The sequence below is a fragment of the Wyeomyia smithii genome, chromosome 2 (assembly GCF_029784165.1).
Source record: "Wyeomyia smithii strain HCP4-BCI-WySm-NY-G18 chromosome 2, ASM2978416v1, whole genome shotgun sequence".
Classification (NCBI taxonomy): domain Eukaryota; kingdom Metazoa; phylum Arthropoda; class Insecta; order Diptera; family Culicidae; genus Wyeomyia; species Wyeomyia smithii.
This window is the reverse complement of record NC_073695.1, coordinates 85,298,390-85,312,427: the sequence shown is the minus strand read 5'-3', so window position 1 is coordinate 85,312,427 and position 14,038 is coordinate 85,298,390. Positions and strand designations below refer to the sequence as shown.

Here is a 14,038-nt window from a genome sequence, read left to right as displayed (position 1 = left end):
GTGACGCAGGCGTATGAATCACGAGCTGCAGGCACTACTTGGATAAATTTCCATTGTGCACCTGATGAAGGTCGGGAGGCTGCGATGAGCCGGACATGTCGCGAGGATGCCGGATGACAGTGCAGTTCTTTTCAAGGACCCCACCGGCACCAGAAACAGAGGGGTCCAACGTGATTTGCTGCCTGACCAGGTTGAAGCGGATCTGCGCGTGTCGAGACGCTTGAAATATTGGCGACGAATAACCCAGGACCGAGGATAGTGGAGAAAAATTCTAGATACGGCACGAGCCACCAAGGCTGAGGACAAAGCTAAAAATTCCAAAATTTGCATATAGTAAAAGTAACTACTAGAAAGTTAGGATAGTATAAAAACAAGGTAACTAATAGCAGTTTTTGCGGTTATTGAGCAAAACGCTCGTAGAAATTTCGATTTCACTACCACTCCTCTACAGCGCCATCTCTTAGCATTGAACATTGTTTCGGGTGTCCCATTGCTTTTGCAATCGTTAATATGCGTGAAAAGATATTCACAGAATAGGAACGTTTGTTCGAATTCTCATACCCGTAACTTTGATTTTGTCGATTCTATTTGAAATTATTTATAATAGGGTACCGGCTCTATTTTCGTCAGGGTTTACCTATTATCGTCCAGGGGGTAAATGATGTCCTAGAGCGTTAGTTTCTTGCATGATGGTTCTTCATTATGCAGAGTACCTCTCTGCAAAATATTAGTTCTCTATGACTTCATTAACCCCCCGGACGATAATAGGTAAAACCTGACGATAATAAAGCCGATACCCTATAAGCTGATTAGGACACTACATTTATTTCGATTTCCATCACTGTTCTACTTTTTTAAATTATATTATAATTTTGTGTCATGACCGAGAGCATTCAATCATCGTTGTCAGCGGCATAATCATCGATATCATCAAAAAGTACAATCGGGAGCATAATTTCGTCTCCATCACTGGTATTAGAGTATGTCTTCTATAGTATATAGCTGTCGAGTCACTCTGCTTCCTAAAGACGCAGTGCCTTATAGCTTGGTATTGAGTCAAGTACACACGCCTTGTGGAGAGCAATTCCGCAGACAGCAGCCGGCTGATCTGCCGAACGGCATTTTGAAAAAATTAATTCCTATCACGTACTTGAAGATTTTCGTTTAAAATGTGATTGGGATCGTGTTCAAGCGGAACTGTGTTCCGAAACAGCATGATGGGAAGGCAAAATTTTTCTTCCTCCCCGCACTTGAACACGGAGATACCACGTTTAGGCAACACAGCAGGCAGTAATAATTCTCCAGCAGTGAACCGGAACCTTCCACAAAGTTCAGACAATCTGGTAAATACTTACCATACCACGACCGTTTTCGTTTGGAAAAAAATATGGAGAGTATATTATTCAATTTAATTGAATTATACTGAGTGCTTTTATTTAATTTTATTTTGTTGTTGTAAAAAGTGGAATAAACATTACCCTTATCGATGCAGTGTACAAACCATTCAGTTAACTTTAGTGGACCTCTTAATTACCTGCTCGCACTTGCACATCCCGGGAGATGACCCGTCCAACGGTGTTCGACGCTACGCATCGATAGATTGTACTGTGAATGTCCTGTCGGTAGGCCGCGGCAGGAAATGGCAACAGGACCAGAGTTCCGTTTCGTAGTACTCGCCGCACCCCGCCGACGTCGCCAACGGACGTACCATCTACCGACAGCCAATCGATGGTAGGCTGTGGACTCCCTGAGGCAGAGCAGTCCAGCCAACCGCCGGACGAATTGGAAAATTCGAGCCGCGGAGGAGGTTCCATCACGAATGAAGGCCCCCGTAGGTGTGAGTCGAATGCACTCGCAAAATCTGGAAGTAGAATAGAAAGATTTGATGATATAGTTATCTCAATATACATGAACCAATTATGGCAGATTTAGATATATGTACATAATATTAGTCATTCTTAAAAAAATGTCTTAACAATCACATTTTTTCACCTAATTTTCTATCAGACATCGTTTTAAACGTTTTGCCCTCACTTGTGGCAAAGTTAGCTTCAATGGGTAAATGCTTCCTTTTCACTGTGTCTTTCTGTAATTATATAAACCATTCATCTTAAGAGCAGCACTTTCCGCATACGGGTGTGTCCCACATAATTCACCCGTTGGATCCAGGCCAGCCAAGCCGGAATTGTGTGCAGATGAACTGAAAATTGCGCACTTAAGTTTCAACAATGCATAAAACTATGCAATAACACTCTGAACTTACTGACTTCCCCAGGGAAGCAGCAACAGCTGTTCTCACGATGGCACTCTGTGTAGTTTGGTTTCGATCAGTCAGAAAGTCTTTGAAGCTGGTAGGAAACCATTCGCGGCAAGTTCGAAATACTTTAGAGGTTGAATTAGCTGTGGAAGTAAATCGTTTTCCAACGGAATAATCGGGAAAGGACACAAAGGAAAAGCAGTGATAGACTTTAGGATATAGTGGTTTGTTCATTTCTGTTGGAAATTTGCCAACCTTATGGTCACGGATTCACTGAACGAGATGAAAAATAGTTGTGAGCCTCATTCATTCCACACTGGCAATGAAATATATTTGAAAACTTTAAATGCTTAAAAACTTAGGTCGTATCTGTTACCTCCAGCTGTACAAAAAACAGGCACACGTGCCGATTATGCTCAAGCTATTAAATCAACCGCAGTTTATGATGAATAAAAATATAAGAGCGGCTGATATGCATGGCAGAACATAAAGTGGGTGGGAAATACTGCAGAGGACAATTTTAGGGTGACTCAAAACAAATGGACTATTTATACTTTTTCGTTGTGATCAATGAAAAAAGTAGTCTAAATCAAATTAGAGATTGAGCTACAAAGCAGTTCCCACACTTATTTTACTCTGATCTATCGCGAATTGTTTTAAAAGTGTCACCCCAAAATTCATATGTAACACAATATTTCATTCGAATAGCACCGTTAAATAGAGCCCCGTCTTCAGCGTAGTAAAGATTTTTATTAATGTGCGTTGTTGTTGCTGAACTCAAAAATAAAAATAAAGGCTGTCAACTTCGACGTTGCTTGTGTTGAAGATCAAGAAACAGAAATGAAATAGAAAAATAGTTGAAGAGGTTGTTTATGAGACACGGCCTCAAGTTAACGTAGAATTTCGATAGTTTGTCTTATGTCAATGTATTTTTTTTGCAACAGATTTGGGAATACACTCGATTGGGGTTAATCAATGTAATGGTGTAAAGCGGTGAATCTCAGTGATAATTCTCTTTCAACTCGTTTTTGCCTTTCTCCTATAAAGGTATAGCAATCACTTGCAAAACCGAAAGTATAAAAGTGCTCCAAAGGGCCGAATGGCATATATCACTCGACTCAGCTCGACGAGCTGAGCATTTTCTGTATGTGTGTGTGTGTGCATGTGTGTGTGTGTATGTGTGTGTGTGTGTGTGCAGATTTTTATTCTCACTCACTTTTCTCAGAGATGGCTAGACCGATTTTCATGAAATCAATTGCAAATGAAAGGTCTTGTTGCCCCATAAGACCCTATTGAATTTTATTGTAATCGGATTTTTAGTTTAGAGGTTATGTTCAAAAATATGAAAATCATGAAACATCAATATCTCAGAAACTACACAACCGATTTGAACAAAATTGATCTCAAAAGAACGGGCTACCTAGAAAACCCTTGAGTTTTGAATCTCATAATGATTGAACATTTGGTTCAAAAGTTATGAAAAGAAACGTGTTCTGAAGACTGTTATATCTCACTCATGTTTCTCAGAGATGGCTGTACCGATTTTCATAAAATTTGCGTCAAATGGCAGGTCTAATTGCCCCATAAGACCCTATTGATTTGTTTTGCAATCGGACTATTACTTTGCCTGTTATGTTTAAAAATGTGAAATCCAGCTATGCAAAGGAACATATTCCGAAGACTACTTGGACTCACTCACTTTTCTCAGAGATGGCTGACCCGATTTCCACAAAATTAGTGTCAAATGAATGGTCTAGCTGCCTCAGAAGACCCTATTGAATTTTACTGTAATCTAACTGTAACTTCATTTGTAATGTGCCGACTTGTGAAAACCACGAAACTTCATTATCTCAGAAACTACACAACCGATTTGATTATTATTATCAGATGAGCGGCCTAGTTAGGGGTAAATGATGAATTATGATTGAACACGTGGTTTCAAAGTTTGGCTGCCCTACACGTTCCCATTTCATTTGATTATAATCGAACTTAAGCAACCGTTATGTATTAAATTGTTAATAAAACAACGAAAGTCTATTATCTCAAAGGTTACATGACTTGATTGAACATAACTAGTGTCATACGAACGAGTCATCTCTCAAACTTACAAATAACAAATTTCATAACAATTTGATATGTGGCTCAAAAGTTATGAAAAGAAGAGAAATTCAAAGACTATTTAAAACTTTACCTGCTTTGATCGATATGTGTGGCCTCAACATAATTTAAATGTGGTGTCGTACTATTTGAACGTTCCAAGTTCATTGATTCCTTGCGGTTTGTTTGAAGTCTGCAAATGCACGACGAATCGGCCATAGGATATGATCAAAGTCAAATAACAAATCGTTTGAAATGATTGGTTTTATCGAAATGACAACATCCTCGTCTTTTGGCTTCTGTACATCGCCTTAATTCTGAATATATTCATATTGGGTTGAATTCTGTCATTATCAGCAGACTTTCTGGCATCAATCTGACACCGGAAATACCCATATTGGGAGGTATTTTTGGTTGTTTTCCAGAAACTCAAAGTGGTCGTCTTCAAATTTAAAATAGTGTCCAGGGTCAATGTTTGGTTTCTTTGCATCATCACGTTTACGGAAATATCCATATTGAGTATTATTCGGTCATTTCCAACTGTTGCCTATAAGTTGCCATTTAGCAATTCAAAATGGTGCCTGAGGTCAATTGTTAGCTCCTTGCATCATTCTGGTTCCAGAGATACTCATATTGGATAGTATTTGTTTATTTTAGGCTGTTTTTCACAAACCGGTAGTCGCCATCTTGAATTGCAAAATGGTATTTAGGATACTGGTTAAAGAAAAACTCATATTGAGTGATATTTGGTCACTTTGGACTGCTTTTCAGAAGCCAAAAGTCGTCATTTTGGACTTTAAAATTGCCTGTGAAAACAATTTCTGTCATCTGGGCGTAATTCTGGTTCCGAAAACATTCATATTGAATGGTATTTGGTCATTTCCGGCTGTTTGCCAGACACCGGAAGTCACCATCTTAAAATTCAAGATTGTGTCTGTGTTCAATTTTTAGCTTCTGTGCATCTTTCTGGTTCCATAAATACTAATATTTAATGGGAATCGTCCATTTCAGGCTGTTTTCCAGAAACCGGAAGTTGCCATCTTACAATTCAAAATGTTGTCTGAAGTCGATTTGTGGCTCCAGTGCATCATTACGGTTCCGGAAATATCCATATTGGGTGGTATTTGGTCATTTGCCGCTGTTTTTCCGACACCGGAAGTCGCCATTTTGGGTTTCATAATGGCATTTGGAGACAATTTCTGGATTTTGAACGGCATACTGGTTAAAGAAAAACTCATATTGGGTGGTATTTGGTAATTTTCTGCTGTTTTTTTTCAGAAACCGGAAGTCGCCATCTTAGAATTTAAAATGCTATCTGTGGTTGATTTTAGCTCCTGTGTATTATTCTAGATCCGGATATTATTATATTGGGTGGAAATCGGCCATTTTCGCCTGTTTTCCAGAAACCGGAAGTTGCCATCTTACAATCCAAAATGTTGTCTGAGGTCGATTATGGAACATATTTGTTACCACTAAAAACATTCACCTGCCAATATGGTTCCATTTAGTTGATTAGTTCGCGAGATGTGCACAAATTTGAGTTTCATCCAACTATTATGGACATATTAGTTACCCCTTAAAACATCCACATGCCAAATTCGGTTTCATTTGCTTGGTTTGTTCTTGAGTTGTGTAGAAATTCATGTTTCATTTGTATGCGACCCCTCCCTTCCAGAAGAGGGAGGGCTCTCAAACTATCATAGGAACCATTATCGGCACCAAAAACCCCTACATATAAATTTTTTTATATGGATCAGACAGACAGACAGACTTGACTGCATTTTTATATGTAAAGATTACAACATCAATATTTTAGAACCTAAAGAGTGAATATACATTTATTGGATTGAAGCGTTCATGTAAATATATTTTTACAAATAAAAAATTGAATGAGAAAGGCTGGGTCTGACCGCTAGGTGGATTAATTTAGGTTTTTTTAAATTACTGTTTGATGATTGATTCAAGTGCTAACAAATTTTCCGCTTCGCACACACTGCAAGCAAGCAAACAGACATAACGATCATACACACACGCTATCGGCACACTCACAGCTATTAGCAGTGGCCAAATGGCTGAAGGCAAACGTGACGCGACAGATCCGGACAAAATAACAGCCATGTTCAGCAATGCTGTGCAGTGTTTCAGTCCACCGTTTGATATTTCTCAACAATGTTAAAAAAAAAAGTTCAATGAAAAAAATTGTTGAAACCTAAATTATAAGTTAAAATTTATCTTATATTTCTCTATTCAGGAATTTTATTTGATAATTTTGGATAATGTCCAGTGTTAGTAAAAAGTTAATTTGTGGGTAAAATATAATCCTTTATTCTTATTTTTTTATTAAATGTATAATTTAGTGTTACTTTTTAATTTTCTAAAATTAAATTCAAAATAACTTGAAAACGAATGCATTTTCGAGGTTAATAACACTTGTCGACAAAAGCAAAAAAGTGCTGCCCTAAAGCTCGAAACAGCTGCCCTAGAAAGATTATAGCCGTTCAACCGTTCCTGTGAATTTTGGTGCACCAAACCATTACCAAAACGCGTCAACTTACGTGAGATTTCGCATAGTAATTGCTCGCCGGGTTCGTCGCTTCAACGTTATGTTTACGAGAAAACTCATTTAGGTCTCTGAAAAAATGTTAGTGGCTGGGGGCACCAAAATTTGCACGAAATACCTATAAAGCCTATAATCTTTAATTTTTTTCATAGTTTGAGCTTTAGACTTACGCCTGTGTTATCATAGACTTTTCGATTAAAAAAGACTATTTTAATTGCTTAAAATCATTGGAATACAAATATTTAAGAAAATGCTGAAATTGAAAACTTTTTATAAAGCTCAATCTTCAATATTTTTTTCCCCATATCTCCATCCTGTAAAGCAGAGCAAGCCTTGGTGCTCGGAACTCGACCTTCTGTTTATTTACACACAGATTTCGCAGCCAGCTGTTTAGTGTACAGGACAATTGTCGGTCTAGTGCTACGATCCTACTGACACTAACAGCCTCTCCCGAGCCGAGACTCGAACCCACGATGACTGGCTTGTTAGGTCAGGATAGGTACTTCTTATCAAAATTTTGATTAGGACTTCAAGTTTTATTCAAAAAGAAATGAAAAAAATCAACTCAACCAAATTTAATGTTCATAACATTTTTTTTGATAATATTTTTTCATTGTGTGTATTTTTTTGTGTAAAGCACAATTAGCAGACTACAATTCTTTCTGAGACAGTTTTTCTGTTTACACAATGGTTTGAACAAAACTTATACCAAAAAAAGCATACGTTCTTTTATGAATTTAGTCTCGAGTCTAAAAAATTCCTCCGCGAAAAAAATACTCGGTTTGCAAAGTCAAACATGTGTGTAAAATTTCATTTGAATGAAAAATGGTCGATGTTCGACCATGGGTCATTTGGCTTGGAAACGTTCAGAAGCATGTTAAAATAGAGTAGAACAAAAATTAAGTTAAAAAAATTGAAGGTAGAAATGCTGAGAAAACAGTTAGTAGGATGCGAAAGAAAAATGAAAACTAAAAACAAATAAAAATTCAAATGAAAAGGAAAAAGGAAATATAAGATAGACATGATATAGAAAAGTGGAAAAGGTTTTTCTATCTCTATCCTAGCAAATGAAAAACCTAAATTAATCCACCTAGCGGTCAGACCCAGCCTTTCTCATTCAATTTTTTATTTGTAAAAATAGATTCACATGAACGCTTCAATCCAATAAATGTATATTCACTCTTTAGGTTCTAAAATATTGATGTTGTAATCTTTACATATAAAAATGCAGTCAAGTCTGTCTGTCTGTCTGATCCATATAGGCCCGAAAACTACCGAACCGATCGACGTGAAAGTTTGTATGTAGGGATTTTTGGTGCCGATAAAGGTTCCTATGATAGTTTGAGAGCCCTCCCTCTTCTGGAAGGGAGGGGTCCCATACAAATGAAACATAAATTTCTGCACAACTCAAGAACAAACCAAGCAAATGAAACCAAATTTGGCATGTGGATGTTTTAAGGGGTAACTAATATGTCCATATTAGTTGGATGAAACACAAATTTGTGCTGTGCTATACACGACACTCACCCTAAGAAGCATAAATAAAATGCAATGTTCTATATCACCCGCGAGCCGATATGGATCACCATGCGAAGGACGACAAGAAGAACTGGGTCAGTTGTACACATGCGAAAAGACAGCATCGAAGCGATCGTACCGCCTTGTGTTATGTTGATGTTTACTTTTTGATCCACTGCGTACGTTCTTTCTCGGCTCGCGATTAACCAAAACAATAACGTTCAACGATTCCGGTATCAAGTTAGCAATTGCCAAAATACAGAAACCGTCACAGCCGTCCCAGGCGTCTGCTTTAGTAATTCACTTATGTGTAATTAGTATTGATTCTTAAAATGCAAACGTTGCATTTAACACCCTATATAAAGAGCTAAGATGATCCTGAATAAATCAGTCTTGAAGTGCATTCAGACGCAGTTTGATTTCGCTGAGCTCCTTCGGGATACCTCAAACCGAAGTCCCTACTAACTAAGTGCACTCTGGAGTAAAATCCAGATACTGCACGAACTGGTCGAATGTCCACTTCCGTTTAGATTCTCCGACGGTTTACAAAATATTATAGTGCACATCTCGAGAACTAATCAACCAAATGGAACAAAATTTGGCAGGTAAATGTTTTTAGTGGTAACAAATATGTACATAATGGTTTGAAACCCGACTCCCTCTTCTATAAGGGAGGGATCCCATGAAAATGAAACACAAATTTCGCACAGCTCAAGAACCAATCAAGAAAATACAACCAAATTTGGTATGTGAATGTTTTTAGAGGTAACAAATATGTCCATAATGGTTTGAGGCCCCTCCCTTTTCTGGAAGTACATGTTTCTTCACAAATTTCTGCACATCTCGCGAACTAATCAACTAATTGGAACCATATTGGCAGGTGAATGTTTTTAGTGGTAACAAATATGTTCCATAATCGACCTCAGACAACATTTTGGATTGTAAGATGGCAACTTCCGGCTTCTGGAAAACAGCCGAAAATGGCCGATTTCCACCCAATATAATAATATCCGGATCTAGAATAATACACAGGAGCTGAAATCGACCACAGATAGCATTTTAAATTCTAAGATGGCGACTTCCGGTTTCTGAAAACAGCAGAAAATGACCAAATACCACGCAATATGAGTTTTCCTTTAACCAGTATGCCGTTCAAAATCCAGAAATTGTCTCCAAATGCCATTATGAAACCCAAAATGGCGACTTCTGGTGTCGGAAAAACAGCGGCAAATGACCAAATGCCACCCAATATGGGTATTTCCGGAACCGTAATGATGCACTGGAGCCACAAATCGACTTCAGACAACATTTTGAATTGTAAGATGGCAACTTCCGGTTCCTGGAAAACAGCCTGAAATGGACGATTCCCATTAAATATTAGTATTTATGGAACCAGAAAAATGCACAGAAGCTAAAAATTGATCACAGACATAATCTTGAATTTTAAGATGGTGACTTCCGGTGTCTGGCAAACAGCCGGAAATGACCAAATACCATTCAATATGAATGTTTTCGGAACCAGAATTACGCCCAGATGACAGAAATTGTTTTCACAGGCAATTTTAAAGTCCAAAATGACGACTTTCGGCTTCTAAAAACAGTCCAAAGTTACCAAATAACACTAAATATGAGTTATTCTTTAACCAGTATCCTAAATACCATTTTGAAATCCAAGATGGCGACTACCGGTTTGTGAAAAACAGCCTAAAATAAACAAATACTCTCTAATATGAGTATCTCTGGAACCATGATGCAAGGAGCTAACAATTGACCTCAGGCACCATTTTAATTGCTAAATGACAACTTATAGGCAACAGTCGGATTGTTGATTGATTGATTTTTATTATAGAGCCTTTAACCTGAGGGGTCATTCAGCTCTTAGCAACAGTCGGAAATGACCGAATAATACTCAATATGGATATTTCCGTAAACGTGATGATGCAAACAAACCAAACATTGACCCTGGACACTATTTTGAATTTGAAGACGACCACTTTTAGTTTCTGGAAAACAACCAATATACCTCCCAATATGGGTATTTCCGGTGTCAGATTGATGCCAGAAAGTCTGCTGGTAATGACAGAATTCAACCCAATATGAATATATTCAGAATTAAGGCGATGTACAGAAGCCAAAAGACGAGGATGTTGTCATTTCGATAGAACCAATCATTTCAAACGATTTGTTATTTGACTTTGATCATATCCTATGGCCGATTCGTCGTGCATTTGCAGACTTCAAACTAGAGACAGTGGTAATTCGCGGCAAAAAAGTTGAAAATTCGCGGGTGGCAAATCAGAAAATATTCAAATTTCGCGCTAATTTCGCGGCAAATTTTTTTTTCAGAAAATATTACATAAAGTGATTACGTTGTTGAAAAAAACAACTGTTTTTTTTTAGTGAATATACAGTAATATAATCATGGTTTCTTTGTAGGTTTTGAACGTAATAGTTAGACTTTTTTTCGCCAACTCCTTGAACAATTTTCGAATTAAGCTTCAATAAACACAGAGCTCGTGACAGTCGCAAACCGTTGAGCTGAATTTATTTTCCGAAGTAACGTGCCGACTTGTGAAAATCACGAAACTTTATTATCTCAGAAACCACACAACCGATTTGATTATTATTATCAGATGAGCGGGCTAGTTAAGGGTTCACTGATAAATTATGTTTGAACACGTAGTTTCAAAGTTTGGCTGCCCTACACGTTCCCATTTCATTTGATTATAATCGAACTTAAGCAACCGTTATGTATTAAATTGTTAATAAAACAACGAAAGTCTATTATCTCAAAGATTACATGACTTATTTGAACATAACTAGTGTCATACGAACGAGTCATCTCTCAAACTTACAAATAACAAACTTCATAACAATTTGATATTTGGCTCAAAAGTTAAGGAAAGAAGAGAAATTCAAAGACTATTTAAAACTAAACCTGCTTTGATCAATATATGTGGCCTCAACATAATTTAAATGTGGTGTCGTACTATTTGAACGTTCCAAGTTCGTTGATTCCTTGCGGTTTGTTTGAAGTAGGGACAGTGGAAAATCTCGATTTCGCGGAAGCATCGGCCGCGAAATTTACAAAATCCCGCGAAATGCCGCGAAATTGATGAAAAAAGCAACATTTTGTGTTATTCATTTAATTTTATCACTCTGGATTGACATTTCTTCGAGCGGTTCGGTTGCTGGATCCATTTTAAGCATAGGTTTTGGCAAGTGATGACCTGCAAGATGGAATTCCAGAGTGTGCAGCCATAAATCTAGGTTGCAAGATGAACTCAGGGCGTACAAGCAAGTAATTTTGGTGTGACGCCATTAAAAAATCAAATCGCAGACATTTTCCTTTTCTGGGCTTGCAATCAAATATTTATCGATTTCTGTAAACTCGGTAGATGTGAAACGCAGTTTGAGCCAGTATAACTTGATTATTACGTATTGACACCAGAATATGACTGATCACAATTCGACATAGCATGTGTCTAAGCAAATCAATAGGCTGACCAGATTTTATGCGAGAAAAACGGAACAAATGGGTTTGAAAAATGAAGCACTAGGGGAGAATAATTTTTTTAAGCTTGTTACTAACTAAAGTAAATAATATGGAAAATCAAAATTTTGCGTAGCAATTATCATGGCTCTCATGACCTCAACTTTCAATTGCGATTTTTCGTCCGTCCACAAAACGTTTACCATATAGTAAGTCTTTTCCATTGACGTGGTACTACCAGTAAGGCACAAAATGTACTCAGTATTTTAACAAATTCTTGGTAGCTTTGAAACTTATTTTCTAAATGAAGTTACAGTTAGATTACAGTAAAATTCAATAGGGTCTTCTGAGGCAGCTAGACCATTCATTTGACACTAATTTTGTGGAAATCGGGTCGGCCATCTCTGAGAAAAGTGAGTGAGTCCAAGTAGTCTTCGGAATATGTTCCTTTGCATAGCTGGATTTCACATTTTTAAACATAACAGGCAAAGTAATAGTCCGATTGCAAAACAAATCAATAGGGTATTATGGGGCAATTAGACCTGCAAATTTTATGAAAATCGGTACAGCCATCTCTGAGAAACATGAGTGAGATTAAACAGTCTTCAGAACACGTTTCTTTTCATAACTTTTGAACCACAAGTTCAATCTTTATGAAATTCAAAACTTAAGAGTTTTCTAGGTAGCCCGTTCTTCTGAGACCAATTTTGTTCAAACCGGTTGTGTAGTTTCTGAGATATTGATGTTTCATGATTTTCACATTTTTAAACATAACCTCTAAACTAAAAACCCTATTACAATAAAATTCAATAGGGTCTTATGGGGCAACAAGACCTTTCATTTGCAATTAATTTCCTTAAAAATTGGTCCAGCCATCTCTGAGAAAAGTGAGTGAGAATAAAAATCTGCACATACACACACACACACATACACACACACACATACAGGAAATGCTCAGCTCGTCGAGCTGAGTCGAGTGATATATGCCATTCGGCCCTTTGAGCACTTTTATACTTTCGGTTTTGCAAGTGAATTCTATACCTTTCTAGGAGAAAGGCAAAAAATAAATAGAAAAGAAAATGTAAATGGGTTAATAGCTAAAACCGAAAACGAGAAAAATTGGAAAGTTATTAAATATAACGAGGATAATAAAGAAAATGGTGAAGAAATATAGAATAGAAAAATCATAATAAGGAATGGAAAAATATAATAAAAAATGGCCAATAAAATTAACTTGTTAAAAAATGGCCAATAAAATACACATAAAAGGAAAATGAGAATAAAAAATGAAGAAGAAAATAAAAGTTAAATTTGGAACAAAAAACCTAAAAGAAAAACGTTAAAAGAATTAGTTTTAATCTTAAATAACTCAACAGGTTTTATTGATATTGGTACAAACCTGCATGTATTTTGAGAGCACAATTTATCCCTTTCCCAAAACTGCTAAAAATCGGTTGATAAATAACTGAGTTAAAAAAAATTGTAAGCGCTGAGGTCAAAAAAACCGTATTTTGACCAAAGCTTCAGATTGGAAAAATAGGTTTGGAAAATTTCTAATAAGAGTGAACGTTACACTTAACAAGACCTACAACCTACACTGAGTCACATTAGAAGTTCTCAATCGCTGTAGTATAACTCTTTTATAATAGAAATAAGAATCAACAAAATGGTAAAGAAAAATAGAAAAGGTAAATGTAGAACGGGAAATAGACAATTGACGTAAAAAAAGGAAACAGAAAAAGAAAAAGGAACATAGAAAAATCTAATCTAACTTTAATGAGTAAATAAAACATTGAAAAATTAAAAAAAAGCGGGGCTGAAAAAAATTGTATATGCTCTTTGGACGTGAAATAAAGTAAAATGAATACAGTCATACCTCGATATATGGCAACCTCGATATAACGTTACTAGATATAACGTAACTTTTACGTCGATATAACGTAACTTTTTACAACAATGATTTCTGGGGTGTTTAAAGTTCCGAATAAATGTTTTTAGTAAGTTTTGAAACCAATAAGTAGCGTAAAATGGGGTAAAATGGATCTTTTTTTTCGTTCACTGTTTTCTACCTGATTATTTTTGTCATCGAAAATTATTTTAAAGAGGCATGAGA

The 14,038-nt window shown here is 36.7% G+C and overlaps 1 protein-coding gene across 12 annotated transcripts in view; it reads right to left on the bottom strand.

Annotated features, from left to right (window-relative positions):
• The window catches only part of LOC129725442 (cell adhesion molecule Dscam2), a 300,301-nt gene that overhangs the window by 84,667 nt on the left and 201,596 nt on the right, over positions 1–14,038 (bottom strand). For all 12 annotated transcript variants that reach the window (XR_008728088.1, XM_055681298.1, XM_055681304.1 and 9 more), the window contains exon 2: positions 1,535–1,861. Coding sequence is in view for 11 of the 12 variants with exons in the window: in XM_055681298.1 (XP_055537273.1) it covers positions 1,535–1,861 (327 nt within the window). In the remaining variant the exon portion in view is untranslated. The remainder of the gene's footprint in view (positions 1–1,534; positions 1,862–14,038) is intronic.